Source organism: Haemaphysalis longicornis, unplaced genomic scaffold (assembly GCF_048455015.1).
Source record: "Haemaphysalis longicornis isolate Haplotype H1 unplaced genomic scaffold, Haemaphysalis longicornis Haplotype H1 scaffold_26, whole genome shotgun sequence".
Classification (NCBI taxonomy): domain Eukaryota; kingdom Metazoa; phylum Arthropoda; class Arachnida; order Ixodida; family Ixodidae; genus Haemaphysalis; species Haemaphysalis longicornis.
In genome coordinates, this window is record NW_027526319.1 from 3,495,241 (window position 1) to 3,518,712 (window position 23,472).

A 23,472-nucleotide genomic window follows, 5' to 3' on the forward strand; every position below is an offset into this window, starting at 1 on the left:
ACGCTTTACAAAAATAATTTGATAGTCGAAGTGTACTTGGTCAAACAAAACCAATGTGTCAGGGGCGCTTCTATTGCAACCTGTTTTGAGAATATTTGCTTATTAGAGGCAGTATAGCACTTTGAAGAACACCTTCACCAATCCAGCGGGTGTAGACGCGTGCGACATAGAAAACAAAATTTCGAAGTACTATGACTCATGGCGCAGTTCTTACGCATCATCTCAATGTTTCGGAATCAGGACATCGAGGGCGTGCAAGGTCGAATGTTGACACGTAAGCTAGGACGCCGGCTTTATAAAGTAAATAACGCACGTTTAGTTTCGTTTTACAATATCAACCTAAAGCAACTCAATGTAAGCTAAAAACGGTGTCTGAACAGATATAGGCTGATTTTTAGGTGCCAAAGATTTGTATATGTTCAACAAGACGTGCGCCCTAGCGGAGCTTCACTGCGAAATGTTGGCCTTGATCCAAGCAGCAGACGTGATTTAGTGTCATCGATTGGTAATCAAATAAAAATGCGCTGATTATCGCTGATCCGCGGATTTTCGCCGAGAACTTTAATCTCTAACCGATGTGAACGAACTACACCGATGTCAGAAGTCCGAAACCCGACGCTTGCCGTACGTTTTTTGCACATCAAACCAGCCGTGCTTAGCTCTCTAACCATCTATATGGTCCCGCTTTTTCGCTCAAGCAGTCTCATTGGCTACCTGTAGATCCTGTTGTTGTCCGCCAGTATTGCTCTTTCGCCACGGTCACTCATATCTATGTGTTTTGCCGCAGGCACTGCCTTGTGGAACATGTTGCGAAACATAATTTAAAGTACTATGAGAGACCAAGGGCCGAGACGTCCCGGTGGTGCAATGGTGGTTCTATTAACAAGATGGCGGAACAAGATGGAAGATGAAGCAGCTCGAGGGAGAGCTGCGCACGAGAGATTACGGGCCCCGATGATGATATTCGCATCGGTGCCGCGATGACGATTAGAAAGTTTCTACATCTTCCCCAGCCCCATTTTCCCCGCCCACAAAGTTGCCTTGGTTAGTTCGCGTCCAGTAGATGCATTAATATCGTTCGTTCTTGATACTCTGAGGCAATCGGTAGGCGAAGGTGCAGCAGAGGCCGTCTTCGTAGCCCAAACCGGTAGATTCGGTGCACACGACGTAGCCAGGCGGAAATTCGAAGTAGATCTTCGATGCCTCTGAACTCGGATGTGCAGTCAACCAATTTATACACATCTTGTCCTGAAAACACCTTCTTCGCTCCTTGATGCTTCTTTCTGGATGTTTGCAATCTCCTGGTTGGACCGTCATTGCATGATGCATTCCGTGTCTTAAAAGGGCGCTTGCCGAAAACTCTTCGTCTGTGTTGCAGTATGCATGCATCAGCAATCCTCTTGGGATTACTCTCATGATGGTCAGAACCACGCTCTTCAGCGCCGACTATCGATTGTCTTTTAGTTGCCAAAACTTGTCTCTCATTCTTCACTTTTGGTTCTCCAGGTGGTACATCCGTAATCTCAGTTTGGAAGCAACCCCGATACAAAGCTTGTGCCGACGTCAAGAGAGTCGATTTGCTTGCGCTCACGTCGGCTGTCTCTTGAATGGCACACGATAGCAAGGCGTCTTCTGCCTGACAATTACATTCAGCCAACAAAGCTGTCGCATTATCACGCTCTACGTGCGGTAGGAGCTGTGACGCATGCGGATTTTGTGTCATCGAGGCTTCTCGGGAGTTCTTCATATAATCTAGGTCATAGAATCGTTCTTTCGTTGTCAAAAATTCTCTGAGGCTTTTTGATAAATGTAATTACTCGAAGATCTGGCTTTGCTTCAGGACGTCATATTTTCTGCCTTTCAATTGGTAATATATTCGGCACATAACGTGAAATATTTCGTCTTTGTATTCGATGTTGGTAGCGAATTCCTGGTCTCTATGCTCAATGTCGACAAATGGTTCGATTTCTTCGTTGAGCAATCTCAACCTAGCTTGATTTTTTGTAAATCGTGCAGAAAGGTTGTCAACACATCACTAACACCACTGCTCGTCATTGAGAGGGCAAATGTTGCTCTTGCTTCTTTGCACAGTGTTCGAGCTATTATCCGCTCCTTTTCTCGTTTCGTCGTAAGATCGTTAAGGCGCATTATATTCTCAAGAATACTCTGATCACACATCAATGTTAATGCGTCTTGCGTTGCGCGATCAGCGGTAGCATTCCCCTCACCGTTCAAGGAATCGCCGCCCATCGAGGGAATCGTCGGAGGTGAGGATCCGTCGTCGTATAGTTCGCCCATCGCCTCGGTCCTTTTCCCGTACCACCACCGGTTAAGTCCATCACCCCGGTCCGCCGTGGGTATCAATGGGTCCTCCTTCTCCAAAAGGCCGAGGTTCGGAAGACTCCGAATCTCAGGAGGGCCTTCTTCCCGGGTTAATCGGCACCATTTAAAATAAGAGGAGAGACCAAGGGCCGAGACGTCCCGGTGGTGCGATGGTGGTTCTATTAACAAGATGGCGGAACAAGATGGAAGATGAAGCAGCTCGAGCGAGAGCTGCTCAGGAGAGATTATGGGCCCCTATGATGATATTCGCATCGGTGCCGCGATGGTGATTAGAAAGTTTCTACACATTATGTTTAGATTTTAGGGGTGTAAATAAATGAAGGTTCTCTCAATTTATAGAACTGAAAAAGTTGAAAGTTCCAAATGCCTCGTTGCAAGATTAACCACTCGTACCACAATCACATTCTTGTAAGCAATACTCAGACGTCCAGAATGTGATAAAATATACGCTCGGGCAGAGGCTATTTTTCAGAAAATACATGGATTGATCACCAGTGGACTGATTCTGTCACAGCGTAGCCTCTCGTGTCTCCCGCGCCATGGTGAAATTAATATACCCTTCATCCCAAAATGTCGGAAGAGATCTGGTTACCTTCCGTGAACACAACGAGAACACTTACATTCAAACAAGTGCACGAGGATATTGAAAGATATTCGGACGCTCCCCTCTATCACTGTGGAGATCATGGGGCGCGTTGTGTTAAGGTTGTGGGTTCACATGTCACGCCAAGAATAAATTTTCTCCACTTTCGGTACCCCCTAAAATTCCTGACTTCCAGTTATTGCTGAGAAAGATAGAAAGTTACCCAGGGCTTTAGGATTCTTAGCAGCTCATTTATTCCGAGTTTTCTTTCCGTACTCAGGTCCAAGTGACCAGTCTTCTCTAGAAGAAACCGCTCCAACGGAGCCGGAGCCTGAGCCCAGCACAACGCCGAGGCCTGAGTCTACAACCACGACAACCACAACTACAACGACTACAAAGAAGCCACAGGGTCTTCTCTCTGGTGTGCTAGACTTCCTAGGTAAACCTTTCTTTTGAACCCAATTCGCCGGAAAATCATTTCCACGTGACTCTTTTGGTCCCTTTGTCAGTTGCTACAAAAATCCGACGTACGCTCTACTTACCCGTTTACGCCGAGAGACATACGGCATGCCCAGTTTATGGTGTGTGTGTGTGTGTGTGCGTGCGTGCGTGTGTGTGTGTGTTGGTGTGCGCACATACATGCACGCAAATATATTCACAGTGAACAGGAATTGTGCTAGTCATATTATGCAGTACTTGCGAATATGTTTCTTGCACCGAAGTCCCCCTTTTGTTTATTACGAGGCGTTAACATGGTTTGAACTGTTGTACTCTGCAAGGAGAACTTTCTTTATTGAAATCGTAATGATTCTACATTTGAAATTTTAACAGATATTACCAAAAGTAAACATGCCCTTAGTAAAAAAGCTGCAGTTTGTTAGTTTAGTCGACGCCCTTTAAACGAAGTCCAAGAGGACAAGTAAAACACTTCGAATTAAAGAAAATCCCAAATAAAGATGAAGCACTAGAACACTACTGCTATCAGTCAGCAACACGCTCCCCTCATTGATTTCGTTCAGAATCTCGGCTTTCGCAACCAATTCGAGAGTACGATACGTATTGTCTTGATTGTTGGTATTTATCGCTGCTATTGAAGCATTTAGCGTGCACGGTGGTTGCGCAAACAGAGCTGTGTGCAACAAACAAGTTTTTTAAGCTAGAAAGATGGAGACGCGTGCCTAGAGTAAGTCTGAACTTGCCGGCCTCTTTATCAACTCTACTCTTCCTTAGATGCGATGCTGCCGACGTCAGTACAAAACACGGCACGATGTTTCGAAAATTTTAACTTCATCGAGAAAGGATGGTCACCTAGGTACTTTTTACACGAAAGAACTACCAACTAACCGAGATAGTGTATTTAGGAGTGAAATTATATAGCACTTTGTTCCATTAGATTTCATGTAAAATTGCGGGGACCAGTACACCGCCTCTCATTACCCTAAAGTTTCAATTAAGAAACTTCGAAGCAAGCAACACAAGGAGATGACCGGAAGACTATTCGCCCTATAATATCACTGGAAAGACTTTTTGGGATGTTTGGGGTTCCCATACCACACCGAAAGCAATTTTGACTTCAATTTTGTGGTTGAGTACAATTATGAAAGGCCTATTTTTGAGGAGAAAAGAGACGGACTACATGCCATATGCGCTCAGACTCTTAGCGGTTCGGTTATTCAGAGTTTTTTTTCCGTATTCAGCTCCAAGTGACCAGTCTTCTCCAGAAGAAACCACACCAACGGAGCCACAGCCTGAACCTAGCACAACGCCGAGGCCGGAAGTTGAGACAACAACGACAACCACAACTACAACGACTACAAAGAAACCACAGGGTCTTCTGTCTGGTGTGCTGGATGTCCTAGGTAACGCAGTGTTGATTCCGAAGTCTGGCTGCAATTTGCATGCAAGAACCTTTAGTAGTTGTTTACAGTTGCTGCATAACAAAAGACGTAATGTGCACGTCCCAGACCCGGATGGATGTGATAGGTTTTACGTATGGCTGTATTTTGAGCTCCTGAGTCCCTGTATTAACTATTATAGAAAGTTGTTATACTTTCAGCTGCTTCCTTGAACTATATGTACGTTTTTAACACGGAATAATTGCACGGAGCAAATCTTAATTGCTAGTACACAAAGTAAACTTGCTCCTAATATACGGAATGGCAATGTGTCTATATTTTCTGCAGTCAGTGACACTTCCACTTGCAAAAGACATTTGCGTTTAACAAATGTTTATTGGTGTCAAAAATCCGATAATGTACTTGACGGGGGCCCCATGTAGAACTGCAAACCAGCTCAGGCGGATGACCGGATGTCTGAAAGATTTCCATCATGCCCACACCTAATGTTTTGTCATTACAAAGTTTTTTGACGCCACATTTTAATCTGCATGTCCTTTTCAACTTTCGAGAAACGTCAATTTAAATTGCAGCTCCAAGCGGCAAATCCTCTTCAGAAGAGAGTACTCCGACAAAGCCTCAACCCGAGCCCAGTACTACGTCAACTGACACTACAAGCACAACCACGACGACCACAACGACAACTACGCAAAAACCAAAAGGCCTGCTTTCTTCTGTGTTGGATATCCTAGGTAACTTTCTACCCTGCCATTTTACCCCTGAAAGCGTGATTTGTAATTTACAATTACAATCATCTGACATGTTTCCCCTGTCGTGGGATTGAACGAAAGAAATTCATAGTGGCGCACTGAATGCGAGCGCTATATACTCATCCTTTTTTTGTTTCCATTCACGCATACAACAACCCACACAAACATGTGAGCCGGCTTTTCTCAAAATGGGCCAGATCCCCCTAATGCGAATTTGAGAAACAAGCGGAAGTTGGGTACCGGAGTTTTAATGCAACGCCGTCAAAGGTGATACACGATATATGTTACATAGTATATGGCGCACAAGTATATGGGAAGTATATGGCCACGAGTAATTGAGAATTATGCCGTGAATTTGAGCAATATTGGTGTGATAAGTTTGTGTTTGGCTGATATTGAATTGAAACACTCAAGTTGATGCTTCATTCTTATGGAAACTTTATTTAAATTGACTTTCAACCATTGTGCCACTGAGTTTTGGTGAGAAAGGCATTAAAATATGCAACAGAGCCTCAAAAACAGCAGAATTATGCATGGAGACCAGGTGAGTCCTCTTGGCACAATTAGCTGCTCTTTTCGAATTCTTCCGTAGGGTAAATATCTTGGCCACGCCTCAAGGCACTCACCAAGTAACCAAGCTCTTCATTGCTTTGCAGTGAATTTCCAAAACGCTTCACAAGAAGGCTGCTCGTATCTTATTCTTGCCCTTAATGAAGTGGTTCGTACTCTAAGAGTGGAAGGAGAGGGTTGCCAGGGATTGTAAGCGGCGGCTATTAAGTTAAGTGCTGAATAGGCACATATGGGAGCAAAAAATAAATATAACCGGAGTTATTTCGTAGGAACGGGAGAGGCGAAATGAAACCATTGTTTAAAATCCCTGTTTCATTTCGTTCACTTCTTCCGTTCAGTTCGTCGTTGACATCTGGGGACAGATCTTTCGCCGATCTCCTAACTGCCCTCTGAATTCATAATGAGCCAGCTCCAAAAGGCAAAAGAAATTTCCGAAAACTCCCAACGAAACTGTCTCAAAACTTAAGCGAACAGCACACTCGCATTGGGTAAATGCACTTGGCTCATTTTGATCCATGAAACAGCCGGATCTGGCTGAATTCCGATACGAACTACAATCTTCGGGCAGCTTTTCACGGCGTTATGTCAACTACTTTTAGCCACCCTGATTTAGGGGAAAGTTGCCGAGTTTTTCTGGTCACTGCAGTATTGTCCGTCCCAGTTGCGGTTTCTGAATCCGGCTCATTTTAGTATGCCTGTACGGTATATATATATAAATATATATATATATATATATATATATATATATATTTATATATATATATATATATATATATATATATATATATATATATATATATATATATATATATATATATATATATATATATTTATATATATATATATATATATATATATATATATACATAGTGTGAGCGTTTATTGGTGTCTTGACTGATGAAGAAGACTCGTGGAATGAAGTAATTGCTATTCGCTAGTGGGACCAATCTCTCACCTGTACATACCCATTATAGTCATCGTTTGTGGATTATCATCATCGTCTTGTCTCGTTCTGCCGAGTCTCCGGGTTCCCTGCGGGCTGAGTAAGGAGACGTGCCTTGGAATTACCGTTCCCGTGTTCCAGTCTGCTTTCCCCTTACAAGTAGTAGAGGTTGCGTTCGACCCCGACCTCTACCTGAACCGGCCGCACCCCTGGAGCTTCGTTAGGGACGCCTTGTGCTACCCCCAACCCGCCCGATGGATCGAGAAGGAGCGCAGAATGCCGCCGCTCCTGCCCCGACATGGATGGTGACCTGCCGCCTAACTCCTTCCTTCGCTGGCCTCCGCGGTGACGACGTTGAGGAGTGGCTTGAGCAGTACAACTGCATGAGCCAATTTAATGGGTGGAAGGACACTCTTAAGCTACAGACCGTCAGGTTCTACTTGACGAAGGTTGCCGAGACGTGGTACCAAAACAACCAAGGTGGCATATCTGACTAGGCCGACTTCACTGAGAAGCTGCGTCGGATTTTCTGCACGCCATCTGCTCGCTCCAATGGAGCAAAGCGTGCGCTTGAAGCCCGCTGGCAGCGCTCGGACGTATCGTACATTCAGGACGTCCTTTCCCTTTGCCGTCGGGTCAGCCCAGACATGTCGGAGGCTGACAATGTCCGCCATATCCTCAAGGGCATCATAGAGTGCGCATTCAATGCACTTGCGCTGCAAAACCCATCCGACGTGAGCAACATACGGACCACATGCCAGCCTCTTGATGAGCTTCAAGCAATGCGCCTCAAGCCAGCTCATAAACAAGCTCTTCTCCGTGCAGAACGAGACTTGCGTGTTTTAATCCGCAGCATAATCCGAGAGGAACTCCTGCTACAAGCTGCGCCCTGTGCTCAGGAAGACCGCTGCTCCCAGCCTGCGACTAACCTGCGGGAGATTATCAAAAATGAATTGGCGTCGACAACGGGAAATCCACGCAATAGGCCCCCAGTTATTTTCGACGTGCCGTCCTACGCGGAAGCAGGTTGCCGAACACCAGTCTCAAACATGGAAATGTCTGCGCCTCCGCCCGTGCTCGGTAGAGTTGCAGCCGTCTCCTCGCCGCCTCCGGCTCTGACTGGCTACAGAAACTGGCGGCCGCGTCAGGATCTTCGGCCTAATAACCACCCAGTGTGTTTCTACAGTGGTATTCGAGGCCATATCTCACGCTTCTGTCGACGGCGCCAGCGAGATGAGCAGCGAGTGTATGCTCCGTAAGAACGCGACGTTCGCTACTACAACTGCGGTCCTAGGGAACGTGCGTATCCACCTCGACAGCGGTGTCCGTCTCCTCAGGATTCGGGCGACCCTTCCCGCGGTTACCGTGATCAGACGAGACACCGTTTGCCCACGCCTCCGCGCCGTTTTGTGTCACCTCTCCGCCCCTTTGTGCGTGACCCCGGCAGCCAATAGGAAAACTAGATGTTGCAGTTTATGGAGGGGAAACTGCATCGGTCGAACTAATCACAACTCCTCCAGAGCGCCCATCATATATTTTGCCAGTAGTAGTGGAAGGTGTGTCTATGCAAGCTTTAGTGGACACCGGGGCCAGTCTTTCTGTGATGCATTTGGATTTGTGTTCACGCTGACGAAAAGTGCGAACCCCATACTCTGGCCCGGCACTATACAGCGCGAATGGACATCTTTTAAAGCCTATTGGAACTTGTGCAGCACTCGTTTTCATCGGGGATGATCGACATCTTATTGAATTTGCGGTTCTGCCAGATTGTGCTCATGAACTAATTTTCAGTTGGGATTTTGTTTCTTCAGCTTCAGCCAATATCTCCTGTTCTCAACCAGCAATTCACATTACGAACACCGAACCTTCTTCTGCTCCAAGTCCCCGACATCAGTTCTTGACTTTGCATGCCGACCACGTTCTGGCACCCGGTAGTGAAGAGGTCCTGATGGTTTTCTCAAGCAGCATTTCTGACGAGGATGTGGTGGCCTCGCCGTCAACCCGGTTGGTTCCTCGAGGAATTGCCATGTCGGCGTGCCTTCTCCGCTTTTCACGGGGACTTGCAGCTTTGGCCATCATCAACACCACGGGTGAGCCCATTCTATCACCAAAGGGCATGACCATCGGTTGAGTGGTCGATGTCGCGCCCGCTTCTGTCGTCTCTAGCTCCCTAACGTCTTCAGGCATGCGCGGTCTCACTACTTCGGATGGTTTGTCAGCTCTTACTGCTACCATTAGCCTAGACCTGACAACCACACAGAGAGAAAAGTTGCTTCAGGTATTGAAGAAGCACGTTGCATCTTTTGATGTGCATTCCTCCACGCTAAACGAACGTCTGTGGCCGCACACCGGATTGAGATCGATGGCTCGTCGCTTGTACGCCGGCGCCCCTACCGTGTGTCTACGCATGAGCGGAAGATTATAGAAGACTACGTCGCTGACATGCTCAAGCGTGATGTTATACGTCCATCGTCGAGCCCGTGGTCATCGCCAGTCGTGCTAGTAGAGAAAAAGGACGGCTCTGTTCGCTTTTGTGTTGATTAACGTGCCCTCAATAAGATCACACGGAAAGACCTATTACCGATGCCACGCATCGATGACGCTCTCTACCAGCTTCAAGGAGCGCAGTTCTTCTCCAGCCTTGATTTACGCTCCTGTTATTGGCAAATCGCGATGTACGAAAATCACAAAGAAAAGACGGCCTTCGCCACTCCAGATGGGCTTTACGACTTCAATGTAATGCCTTTCGGGCTATGTAATGCGCCCGCGACATTTGAACGCATGATTGATACCGTGCTTCGCGGCCTCAAATGGAAAACTTGCCTCTGCTACCTCGACGACATTGTTCTTTTTTCAACCACCTTTGAGCAACATCTCCAACGTCTCGACAAGGTACTGGCGTGTCTCTGAAATGCTGGACTCCAGATTAATACAAAAAATTGCACATTCGCCAGTAAATCGATAAAGGTGTTAGGGCACATCGTGAGCAAAACCGGCATACAACCAGACCCTGCAAAGATTTCTGCAGTTCTAAATTTTCCGCGCCGGCTACAGCAGAAAGACCTTCGCAGCTTCCTCGGACTAGCATCGTACTTCCGCCGCTTCATACGACATTTTGCAACAGTTGCTTCGCCTCGCAATAACCTCTTGCGTTCTGGCACAGCTTTTGTTTGGAGTGAAGATTGCGAACGGGCTTTTCAAGCCCCGAAAAACGCACTCATTTCGAGCCCTGTGCTTTGCCACTTTGATGACGCTGCACCAACGGTTATACACACGGACGCCAGTGGTCAAGGCATCGGTGCAGTCTTGTTGCAACTCGATTCGTGCAAGAGGGAGCGAGTGGTCGCCTATGCTAGACGCACACAGACGCCGGCAGAACAAAACTATACAATCACGGAGCAGGAATGCTTTGCTGTTGTGTGGGCCATCCAGAAGTTCAGCCCTTACTTGTACGTTCGACATTTCAATGTCGTAGCTGACCATGACGCATTGTGTTGGTTGTCGACGTTGAAGAACATCTCCGGCCGCCTCGGCCGTTGGGTTCTCCGTCTACAGCAATATCATTTTGCCATCACGCATAAGTCCGGCAAAAAGCATTTAGATTCTGATGCCCTCCCACGCTGTCCCTTATCGGAATCGGCCGTCTGCTTCTCGCCGGCAAGCAGGCCTGCTTTACCCATGGCGCCAATTGCTTACTCCACGGTTGATGACATCAGTATCCCGGCCAAACAGCGCGACGATACTTTTTGTCGCAGAATACTCGACCGGATAGACGGCTCCACGCGACCCCCCAACAGCCGGTTACGTCATCAATGGCAGAAGTTTCGGCTTCAAAACGGGGTTCTGCACCGTTACAGCCACCACCCTACAGGGGCCAGGTGGGTCCCTGTCCTACCTCGGGAGCTACGCGCAGTTGTGTTAGAGGCATTTCACGATGATCCAACAGCAGGACATCTCGGGTTTGACAAAACCTACGATCGCATTCGTTGTCGCTTCTTTTGGCCTGGGATGTCGACAAGCGTGGCGAAGTACATTTCTTCATGCACCAAATGCCAGCACCGAAAGCGCACTACTACTCCGCGAGCAGGCTTGCTACAACCGGCACCTTCTCCTTCGGCGGCCTTCGAAGCTGTGGGCATTGACATGTATGGCCCGCTTCTCAGCACACCAAACGGCTATCGCTAAATAGTGACTGCTGTCGACCATCTAACCAGGTACGCCGAGACGGCCCCTCTACGATCTGGCTGCGCCCAAGAAATCGCGGACTTTCGGCTGCAGAATATCATCTTGCGCCACGGTGCACCCCGCGTCCTTTTAAGCGACCGGGGCAAGGCCTTCTTGTTCCGAATTGTGGCTGAAGTGCTTCAAGCGGCAGATACGATTCATAAAACAACCAGCAACTACCATCCTCAGACGAATGGCCTCACTGAACGCTTTCACGGGACTCTCTCCGACATGCTCTCTATGTATATCAAACCAGACCACACCAACTGGGACCAAATTCTTCCGTTTGAAAACCTTTGCCTACAACACAGCAATTCAGCGCACCACTAGCTACTCACCATTTTTCTTGGTTTCTGGCCGTTCCTCTTCCTTCTTTATTGATACCGCTTTCTTATCTGCACCGGTCTCTCCCGTTACCCCGTTTTCTGACCAGTTCATCTCCCGGATTAACCACTGTCGACACCTAGTCAGCATCCACACTGCAGCAACGCAGTAGGAACGAAAAGCCCTTTACGATGCCGAGCACCGCAACATCAATTTTCATCCCGGGGAAGAAGGGGAAGAAGTGCTTTTCTGGACCCCGACACGATCGCCGGGCCTGTGCGAGAAGTTTCTGCACCGATATATTGGCCCATACACTGTCATTGAGAAAGCATCACCTGTCAACTATAGAGTGTCTCCTCCAGTTTCCTCCAACGACCGTCGCAGACGTGGAAATGAAGTCGTCCATGTTTCTCGTATGAAGCGTTTTCAAGCGTGCGCATTAGCTACAAGCGTCCAGGCGACCTCTTCCCAGCCAAAGGGGGGGGGGAAGTGTGAGCGTTTATTGGTGTCTTGACTCATGAAGAAGACTCATGGAATGAATTAATTGCTATTCGCTAGTGGGACCAATCTCTCATCTATACATACCCATTATGGTAATCATTTGTGGATTATCATCATCGTCTGGTGTCGTTCTGGCGAATCTCCGGGTTCCCTGCGGGCTGAGTAAAGAGACGTGCCTTGGAATTACTGTTTCCTTGTTCAGGTCTGCGTTCCTCTTAAAATATATAAGTACACAACGATGTTGAAAGATACTCGAACGCTCCTCTGTATCACTGTGGAGATAATGGGACGCGTTTGCTGAGGTTCTGGGTTCATATGTCACACCGAGAATAAATTTTCTCTGCTTTCGGTACCCCCTACAATTCCTGAATTCCAGTTATTGCTGAGAAAGAAAGTTCTCCAGAGATTTAAACTTCTTAGCGACTCAGTTATTCGGAGTTTTCTTTTCTTACTCAGCTCCAAGTGACCAGTCTTCTGTAGAAGAAACCGCTCCAACGGAGCCAGAGCCTGAGCCCAGCACAACGCCGAGGCCTGAGTCTACAACAACGACAACCACAACTACAACGACTACAAAGAAGCCACAGGGTCTTCTGTCGGGTGTGCTAGACTTTCTAGGTAAACTTTTCTTGTCAACACAATACCGCGGAATACCATTTCCATGTAACTCTTTCGGCCCCTTTGTCAGTTCAACATAAAACCGACATAATCTATACTTACCCATATACGCCGAGCGGCATACGGCATGCCCAGTTTTTGGTGTGTGTGTGTGTGTGTGTGTGTGTGTGTGTGTGTGTGTGTGTGTGTGTGTGTGTGTGTGTGTGTGCGTGTGTGTGTGTGTGTGTGTGCGTGTGCGTGCGTGCGTGCGCGTGTGCGTATGCGTGTGCTTCTGTGTGTGTGTGTGTGTGTGTGTTTGTACATATACGCAAGCAAATATATTTAAAATGCGGAGGAGCTGTGCTAGTCATATTATGCTGTGAGTGCGAAGTGGTTGCTTGCACCGAAGTCACCCTTTTGTTTATTACCAGGCGTTAACAACGTTTGAACTGCTGCACTCTGCAGGGTGAACATTCTTTCTTGAACACGTAGTGATTCTACATCTGAAAGTTGAACGGATAATACGAAATGTAAAAATGCCCCTAGTAACAAAGGGGCAGTTTGTTAGTATAGTCGACGCCCTTTATACCATGTCCAAGGAGACCTTAAAACACTTCGAATTAACGAAAATCCCAATTAAAGATAAAGAACTACAACACTATTGTTATTAGTCAGCAACACGCTGCCCTTCTTGATTTCGTTCAGAATCTCCACTTTCGCAGCCAACCCGAAAGTACGATACCTATTGCCATGATTGTTGGTATTTATCCCTGGAATTGAAGGATGGAGGGTGCACGGCGGTTGTGCAGACAGAGCTGTGCGCAACAAACGAGTTTTTGCACCTAGAAAGATGGAGACGCGTGCCTAGAGTAAGTCTGAACTTGCCTGCCTCTTTATCAACTCTGCTCTGCCTGAGATGCGATGGTACCCACGTCAGTACAAGACAAGGTGCGGTGTTTCAAAAATTTTAACTTTATCGAGAAAGGATAGTCACCTAGGTACTTTTTAGTCGAAATAACTACCAACTAAACTACCATTAAACTACCAAATAACTACCAGCCGACATAGTGTATTTAAACAAGAAATTATACAGCAGTTTGTTTCACTGGATTTCACGTAAAATTGCCGGGACCGGTACATCACCTCTAATTACCCGCAAGTTTCAATCAAGAAACTTCGAAGCAAGCAACACAAGGAGATGAAAGGAAGACGATTCGCTCTATAATATCACTGCAAAGACTGTTGGGGGTGTTTCCGAAAGTTTGTGGGTTCCCATACCACACTGAAAGCAATTTTGACTTCAGTTTTGTGGTTGAGTAAAATTATGAAACGCCTATGTTTGAGGAAAAAAGAGACGGACTACATACCATATGCGCTCAAACACTTAGCGGCTTGGTTATTCAGAGTTTTCGTTCCGTACTCAGCTCCAAGTGACCAGTCTTCTGTAGAAGAAACCGCTCCAACGGAGCCAGAGCCTGAGCCCAGCACAACGCCGAGGCCTGAGTCTACAACAACGACAACCACAACTACAACGACTACAAAGAAGCCACAGGGTCTTCTGTCCGGTGTGCTAGACTTTCTAGGTAAACCTTTCTTTTCAACTCAATACCGCAGAATACCATTTCAATGTAACTCTTTCGGTCCCTTTGTCAGTTCAACATAAAACCGACATAATCTATACTTACTCCTATACGCCGAGAGGCATACGGCATGCCCAGTTTTTGGTGTGTGCGTGTGTGTGTGTGTGTGTGTGTGTGTGTGTGTGTGTGTGTGGGCGTGCGTACATATATGCACGCAAATATATTTACAATGCACAGTATTTGTACTAGTCATATCATACTGTAAGTGCGAATTGGTTTCTTGCAGCGACATCCCCCTTTTGTTTATTACGAGACGTTAACATGGTTTGAACTGGTGTACTCTGCCGAGAGAACTTTCTTTATTGAACACGTAGCGATTATACATCTGAAATTTTTACAGATATTACCTTAGGTAAACATGACCCTAGTAACGAAGCGGCAGTTTTTTAGTTTAGTCGCCGCCCTTTAAACGAAGTCCAAGGAGACAGTAAAACACTTCGAATTAACGAAAATCTCAATAAAAGATGAAGCACTAGAACACTACCGCTATTCGTCAGCAACACGCTCCCCTTCTTGATTTCGTTCAATATCTCGACTGTCGGAGCCAACCAGATGGTACGATACGTATTGTCACGATTGTTGGTATTTATCGCTGCGATTGAAGCATTTAGCGTGCACGGTGGTTGCGCAAACAGAGCTGTGTGCAACAAACGAGATTTTGGACCTAGAAAGAAAGAGACACGTGCCTAGAGTAAGTCTGAACTTGCCTGCCTCGTTATCAACTCTGCTCTGCCTCAGATGCAATGGTGCCGACGTCAGTACAAAACACGGCGCGATGTTTCGAAAATTTTAACTTCAGCGAGAAAGGATAGTCACCTAGTCACCTATATATATATATATATATATATATATATATATATATATATATATATATATATATATATATATATATATATATATATATATATATATATATATATATATATATATATATATATATATATATATAATGTATATATCGAATTAGACTAGGAAAAGCGGGGAGTATTAAATGCAGAACGAAAAAGAGCCAGTAGTAAAGAAGGATAAGGATGGCGAAGAGCATAAAGGGGTTAGTCATTTATTTGTCTTGAAACAGCCATAGTTTGCTAAATGTATGAAAGCTACAAAGGAACAAGCCGAAAAACATACTCACCGGGAGGGACCCGAACCAAAGGAAGCGTCATGGAGGTTTTGTATGTACGTTTTCTTTGATACCAATAATTACGGTTTCCAACACCAGAAACAAACGTGGTATACTTGCTGCGAGGTAGCTACAGATTTGGCTATACTGGTAAGAATTGTGGTGTTTCATGTAGACAGCAGCGCTTGAGCAATGAAACGGGGGGAAGGTGAGCATTTTTGACACCTCGGTCGAGCGACTGCAATACGAGTAGGGGCGGCGTTACTCGCTGCTATCCTCAAAGGTAAAATAGAGTTGTACTAAGCATAAATACCCAAAAAGTTGTGTAGAACACAATTGTCTAATTAGCCGATTTTTTAAGGCGCACGGCATTTCATAGCAAGGCGGTGCATTGGACCCCATGCAAGATTCCTGTTTTTCCTTCACTTTCCTTCTTAAATGAACGAAAAACTTAAATTCAATCTTCAGACAACATAGAATTAGTGAACCTATTTCTCTTCGCGCCTTTGGCGTTCCAGACTGCTGCGTACCTTTGAATGTTTGATTGTGCGTGTGTGGGAATGAGCGTACGTGCGTGTGTGCTGCGCGTGTGTACGAATGCGCATGTTTGTATGTTTTATCACGTGTACGCGCGTGTCTGTTTCTTGTGTGTATGCACGGACAAGTCTGATTCTTTTGGTCAGGTATTGCAGGTGTATCACAATGCTCTTGGAACACGTTCCCCTCGGCCTCAATGCTGTTCTGAAAATTCCATTTTAGAGCATATAGCTCCCTATCTACACAAGAAAAGACAGCGGGCTACTACCCTATTACCTCTTTGCCGTTTTCAACTATTCGCTCTCTTTTTGCTGATTCTTTAATGCGGCCCAAATCTGCACATACCAGAAGGTACTTCATAGGGAAGGCCTTGATTCAGAAAGAAGGGGGGGGGCGTATTGCATCAGGGAGTTCTGATCTCATCCACTTATCGACTGCTGCTGGCAGGTAGTGCACCTAGAAATGGCCCTGTTGTTGAAAACAAATGTACCTGCTCCCTAACAGTCAGGGCGATGTTGGCTACTGCCACAGGTACAGCAATATTCGTATAGATATTTCACAATATAGCGGCCAACACATCTGCCCTGATAGCCTCAGTGGTTGGTTTGAGCAATTTGAGAAATAACTAAACCTTTGAGTGTTGAGATCCTACTTAAGGTTTTTCTTCTTGTTTTTAAACGTTTCAACGTTCTGATTTCTAATGTACAAACGGCCAACCCCATCCCTGATGCCCTGCTTGTGTTTTAGCTTGTAAAATGCCTGCCCACACGCGCACGCACACACAGTAAGGGCTTAGATGTTTGTACACTGCTTGAAGCAGAAGTTTTTTAATCGGTAAGCACACATCAGGGCATCCCTCGGCACATGCGATGGGGATCTAGACAAACAGATAGACTCGACCGAGCATCGCCTCATGAGACAAATAATGGTGATACATGTAAGGTTGAACACATTGGCCGTATTTGCTTGCTCAGCTGCAAGGGTCGTCAAAAGACAGTAGTATTTTGGAAGCCCAGCAACGTAACACGATCTCCACTCTTTCCCTCTCAACCGTGAGGTTCTTCCCCTCTGCTCTCGCTCCTTCAATAGGTAATGCCTTTCAGCTTGGCTTTCAGCTTGGTGTCGTCATTCGCTATCGTAGAAAGCAATCCCAAATCTTTTCCTAATTAAATGAACACTGCTTCTTTCGGTTGTGTACTCACGTCTTTGTTTAAGCAATCCTAAGGTTTCTTTGGTGCTAAATAAAGCAAAAACGTATGGCCCATGAGAACGGATTTATCACTTCGGGTCGGGTCTATCTTTATGTACGTTATTGTGAACCATTGTTTCAGTGTTTGGCCGCGGGCATGAAGATTGGGGCCGGCAGAAAGGCGGATAGAAAAATAGACCAAAATTTTCGCGGTTGGGTAGCCCAAGAAAGCGAATCGTCTTTTTTAGTGAAGCTTGACAAAGCTGACAGCCTAAATGCTTACACTATATTTATTGTATAGCAAAAAATAGATAAAGTTTCGTGTGCGGCACTTATATTGTGAAAGAAGAAAATGAATGTTTTTAAATGGCTGTGAATGTACGCTGGGTATCTTCTACGGAAGTGAAGAACCGCTTCATTCGTGTTCACCGGATCTGCCGTGACCTTCTTTGGCAGTGCTGCTGTTGAGATGGCTAGGCACTCTCAGCGGCGAATGAATAACCACGGTGAATGTCCTACCTGCGCAAAATCACAGTAAAAACAAATGACGGTAGCGAAAGGAAAACCGATGTGTTTATTTAGAAATGCCAAACGTTGACTTCTATTCGACCTGACAACGGCAACACAACTTTGGTTTTGAACCTGGCGCGCAATTTCATACACATATACAACGTTCTCCTTTGAGTTTGCTATTATATCCTTTCTGACGCGTCAAAATTATCAATGTTACGGAACTCCCAGGAGTGACATAAATTCAGCAACTTCCAACATTCAGGCACTGTTGCTCGTTTTTTTTTTCAGCTCCAGACACAGGTTCATCTGACGATACGACTGTGGCAGAGCCAGAGACTGAAACAATCACTGAATCTCAAACTACTCCTACAACCACTACAACAACTACTCCTAAACCAAAAGGGCTGCTATCCTCAGTTCTGGATATCCTCCGTAAGAATAGAAAGAAGTGCAGAGGGTGTATTGATCCTGGCGCCTGAAATATTTATCACGTGCACGGTATTACGAAGGAATTGTTTCTTTACAATGAACCTAAAGACTGAGACTGAGCGCCCCTACTATGAACGTTCTTTGAAGCATCACCGCAATAGCCAGAGTTGTCGCCAGTCTTCGTCGATTTTTGTTGTTCTTGTCAATTGATAAAAACAACCATCACCAAGAAACAGAATTTAGCGGTTAAAGCAATTCCAAGTAAGGCGTATTGCTTATAGTATGCAACAAAAGCCTGTTCAGGGCTAGTTGGTTGAAAATACTGAATATTTTGAGCGCTAAACAACCGGTACCAGAAGAAACACGCAGACACAGACAATGCGCCACTTCCAACTAAACTTTAGTAGTGAGAAACACTAGGCTAAATACACTGTTCTGACGTCATGAAAACGTCACACCAACAACGTTTGCAAACCTACACGTGCCCATCCAAAGACTGGAGTTCCTTGAGTGATAATGCGATCCACGGTGTACTGATGCACGTGTTCCCCACCTTGTGAATGAAGTACGCCTTTACAATCTCTCTTTCTTGCCTATCTCTGAGCCATTTTATAAACGTGGCCTGTTTGAAGGGCGGAGTGCAGTTTGTATCCTGCACAGCGCACCTTTTGTCGTGCTCAGCCATGTGGCCCCAAGCGTTGTTCTTTACTGCCTAACAGTGCTAGCGTGTTCTGTCGTTGAAACATCTACCTGTTTGGCCAGTATAACACTTGTTACAACTCATGGGAATCTGCATTCTGTGTATAATTCGCCATGCTTCCTGGAGCACGATTGCGTTTCCTTTGCGTCATCATAGGGCAAACCTTCACCAATTCGCAGGTCGCGCTAGACACCGCATTGACATCGTGCCTTTGAGCAACCTTTTTGAGGTTATGCGAGATCCTGTGCCAGAACGGGATAACGTTATCTTTCGTTTTTTTATATTATTTTTGGTATTGCAATTGGTTTTGGCACAGGATCTCGCATAACATCAAAAAAAAAGCTCAATGGTACTATGTCAATGCGGTATTTAGCGCGAGCTGCAAATTGGCGAAGGTTTCCGCTATGATGACGCAAAGAAAGCGGCAATCGTGCTTCAAGAAGAACGGCGAATTATGCACAGAATGCACCATGGGAGTTGTCTACGAGTTTCCCATGAGTTGTAACAAGTGCTATATTGGCCGAACAGGCAGGTGTTTCAACGACAGAGCGCGCGAGCACTGTTAGGCAGGGAAGAACAACGCTTGGGACCACATGGCTGAGCACTGCAAAAGGTGAACTCTGCAGGATACAAACTGCATTCCGCTCTTCAAATAGGCCACGTTTTTAAAATGGGTCAGAGATAGGCAAGAAAGAGAGATTGTAGAGGCGTACTTCATTCACAAGGCGGGAAACACGTGTATCAGTACACGGTTCGCCATATTATCACTCAAAGAACTCCAGTTTTTAGATGGACACGTTTAGGTTTGCACACGTTGTTGGTGTGACGTTTTAATGACGTCAGAACAGTGTAATTAAGCTAGGCTTTTTCACGAATAAAGTTTACTTGGAACTAGCGCCTTGTCTGTGTCTGCGCGATCCTTCTGGTTTCCGCTGTTTAGCGCCTCAAATGCGTATTTTTGAAGAAATTATTGAGCTGCAACAAATTAATTCGTTATAACGACACATTTCGGTGACGCCAAGTTCAGTGTTACAAAAGTGTATTGCGACAAGAATGCCTGGTTAGGCACAGGTTTTATTGTATTCAATGTTTCTTGTGGCATTTATATTTTATATTACACAATGATGTAAGCCAAATATAGCATAGGATCTGGTTTGAATGACGTGAGAAGAAATTATTTATTTTTATTTAAGGCATCCTTGTATATCCCAATTTTGTTCATAACATTGAGATTTCTAGAAACGTGTACGCGGCATATAAAAACAGCAAGAACGGACTTGCAGTTATTTAACCATGCAGTATGAGTACCTGCCGGTGTAAGTTGGAAGATCCACAGGATTGTTTTGCCCGTAAAAGTCGCGGAAATATTCCATGCAGGGTTATATGATGGCAACGGTAGGCCAGAAAACAGTTCAAACAGGACTTGCACGGCAGCTGATCATCAGGATCCGCCGACCGAGAAGTGACAAAAGACCAAAACGATAAAAGTAAAGAGTTACAGAAAGTGACAGAGTAACTGTTGATCGGCTAAAAGGTGTACTGTATATTGCGTAAAAAAGATTCCAAATATTAATTTCAGCTTGTGAGTCCAAGCGAATACAAAGGTAGCCTTCGAATACATAACGAGTTTAGGGGCAGCTTTATGGTGAGAAAATTTTGCCCTCATTCAAGCCTCCAGAAAAAGTCGTGCAATCGAAATTTCCAAATACAAATTCATTCCACTGTTTGCTTAATACATATTTCTTCCCGAGGCAGTTGCCAAACGCTTTAGAAGCACCACAGAGTTCTGTCAACTAAACAGTCCGTGTTTACGAAATTTTATTCACGACTAGATAAAAGTAAGGTAAAAAATACTGGAAAATAAAGATGATCTGCGTACGCCATATGATAATTTCGAATGAGTAGTCGATTCAGATAAAATGGCGGCCCTATTCCAAGGACAAATCACTAAGTAAGAAAATTGACGTATTGTTCTTCCGGGAAACAGTGAGTTATAATAATAAACATGAGAACCCTATTATAGAGGACGCGTATCAGGAAGGCGGCGCAAGTATTTACAGCCAGTGTAGGAAATGGTTTCGATGAGAAAGCCTGACCTTAAAAAATCAGGGATAAAATTAAATTGGAAATGATCAGCCACTTCAGATCTGCAAAGCACATAATCGTATCTGAAGAGAACACCTTCAAATATTGAATCTGGAACTGTATTCTATCTTATGAAGTTAAACATGCTCATCCAAACGAGGGAACAAATAAGACGTACAGCCACGCTCAAAAGTTTACGGACCAGGAAAATGGCAATTTTATGTTATTTCCCGGCATTAGCCCGACAAAGTGCCGTTTGAATGTGAGATTTCGTATAGTTGCAGCATTCCTAGTCCGCAATGTTGTGCTCTTTGTGATTCATTTAAAATCTTGTGATTATTTTAAAAAGTATTTTAAGGTATGTCACCTCTGTCCATAAACAATTCTACAAAACTAACAGCACCGGGTCAAAATAAGTGAGAGAGGGCCTATATACTTGCTGCAAAAACCGCACCTTCGGACGCAGTGGTATCTTGGATAGCGTGGCGGTCCTGTTTAATTCTATTTTCTCGCACTTGTGAGAAGACGCCTGAATGTGCACTACATTTTTCGTAGTGTTTATAAAAATAATTGTTTATTTCCCAGGTGTACTTCCGCCGTGAATTTATTGAGACAGAAACTTCGACATTATGAAAAAAATCGCAGACGGTACTTTATTAAACGAGCTCATGAACTGCTACCCTTCCCGTCCCAGCGAGGTATAATGGATAAATTAAATACATTGAAAATGGATGTTTGGATTAAAGATAAAAAATGTAAAAAGGTAATAAAAAATTATTACGCAGAAAATGACTCACTACAGAGCAAAGATAAATACAAAGGTATCTAAAAGTTATTATCGTGTCATTTTCCACTGACTGTTTCTGCCTGTGTGTGAAATTGTGACAAAATATTTGAGAGATTAGTATTGTTGAATACTAGCGTTAATTACTATTGTCATTTCTTCTAAAAATTTTAATGTTTTTGTATGTTTTATTAGCTCTGGTTTCCTTCTGACGAGATAATTTCTATGGATATAAGAAGCTGTTCTCTGTGTTGTTTGTTATTGAGCAGTCCTGTAAATAATGGTCGGAAATTTCTGCTGGTAGGTTACATTTACATATGTCCTCATGTGTAATGGCGTACTTTAGACCGGTGAAAAATGACACATTGCCTGGCTATAGGAAACTAGGATAACCATATAGGGAAAAACTGCGAGCACTTGGCAGCGCCACCGAAACAATATCGCTTGACGCAACATATATTTCTGCGTATAAAGCGTCATCCAATACATCACCGTGCATATGTGCTACTCACTTGGCAAACATTTTCCATGCTTGAGATATCATACAGGGGACCCACGGTATTCCCACATATTTATTGGGGCCTATGCACCGATGGGTTATGCCATAAAGGATCGATAGAATAAAGCACTATTTGATTCATTAACTGAAATATTTTTAGTCGCATTATTATCATCACCAATTAAACGCCTGTCCTATCGTGTGTGCTCCGGCATCATCATTGTCCATCGTGCTGACCTTGGAAGACGGCGAACCATGTACTCAGACGGAGTAAGGCATCCGTTGCAAAAAGACTTCCGGTGCCGTCTCTGTCTTTCCTCGGATGCTCTTTACAACTTATTGACTGACTAATATAAACGAGCTGATTTGCTACGGCAGAAAGTTGTCCAAACCACCTCACTTCTGTGGACCAGTGTTGGCGAGTGGAAATGAATTGGTGGAGGACATATACGCGTATGTGACATATGGCGGCTGGTAGCCCCTCATAACCTTTTATTTTTGTCTCCTCTTTCCTTGGTTGCACAGGATAAGAGCTTTCGTCAATCTCCCCATCTAGCCGTATATCTAGGGTTAACGTTTTCGGTTCCTTGCCCTAATCGTAACGATCTCTGAATGTACATCGAGTTTCTCAGGAGGCCAGCTGTGGGCACCATTTGAGGAAAGTTAAACCTGAAGCTCAACCTTATTCTCGGAAGCTGAATCGTATGCATCATCTCAGGCCGTTGATATTAGTATTCTACTCCCCCCATCCCCGGCAGTCGATTGTTTAGCAATCCGCGGGGTCACCGTAGCTACGGCTTTCTTACATCCTCGAAATTAAGGAACGTGGAGTGGGATTGCTTCTGCTTGAAAAGCTGGGTAGATGCCAGCTTAGCTAAATTTAGGCAAACAAGTAAAGAATGGCGGAACATGCAATTTACAGTGCTAAAAAGACGCGCACTACTCTAGACGCAGAGTGGCAACAAAAATGACCCAGGTGAAAAGTACTGAGCAACATAAACCCCCGTCTTTGATGTACATTTAGTACCCAGAATGTGTTCGAATGAAACACGGTCTGAGCACTTGGAAGTCAATGGAAGAGGCGTCGGTCGGATAGTTGACCTAATCACAGTATTCCTTGTAACAATTGGTGTTGTGCTAAGTGTCTTATTCTTCACAAAAGCTGTCAGCGAGAGAAAAGCAGCACTCAGTGGAGACGATGACGCAGTACCGTTTTTTCTACCGTCCTCATCTCTCCTGACTGCTGTATTATTCCGCACCAATTTTTTTTTGTTATAAATATGCTA

General features: G+C 44.9%; 1 protein-coding gene across 10 annotated transcripts in view; it reads left to right on the top strand.

The window, feature by feature from the left end:
* LOC144172809 (uncharacterized) overlaps positions 1-23,472 on the top strand; it is a 140,218-nt gene that overhangs the window by 108,351 nt on the left and 8,395 nt on the right. For 8 of the 10 annotated variants that reach the window (XM_077701432.1, XM_077701426.1, XM_077701428.1 and 5 more), the window contains 6 exons: positions 3,207-3,365; positions 4,624-4,785; positions 5,355-5,513; positions 12,550-12,708; positions 14,112-14,270; positions 17,978-18,121. In XM_077701432.1, the coding sequence (XP_077557558.1) occupies positions 3,207-3,365; positions 4,624-4,785; positions 5,355-5,513; positions 12,550-12,708; positions 14,112-14,270; positions 17,978-18,121 (942 nt within the window). The remainder of the gene's footprint in view (positions 1-3,206; positions 3,366-4,623; positions 4,786-5,354; positions 5,514-12,549; positions 12,709-14,111; positions 14,271-17,977; positions 18,122-23,472) is intronic. The other 2 variants (XM_077701433.1, XM_077701435.1) reach the window with 2 other exon arrangements.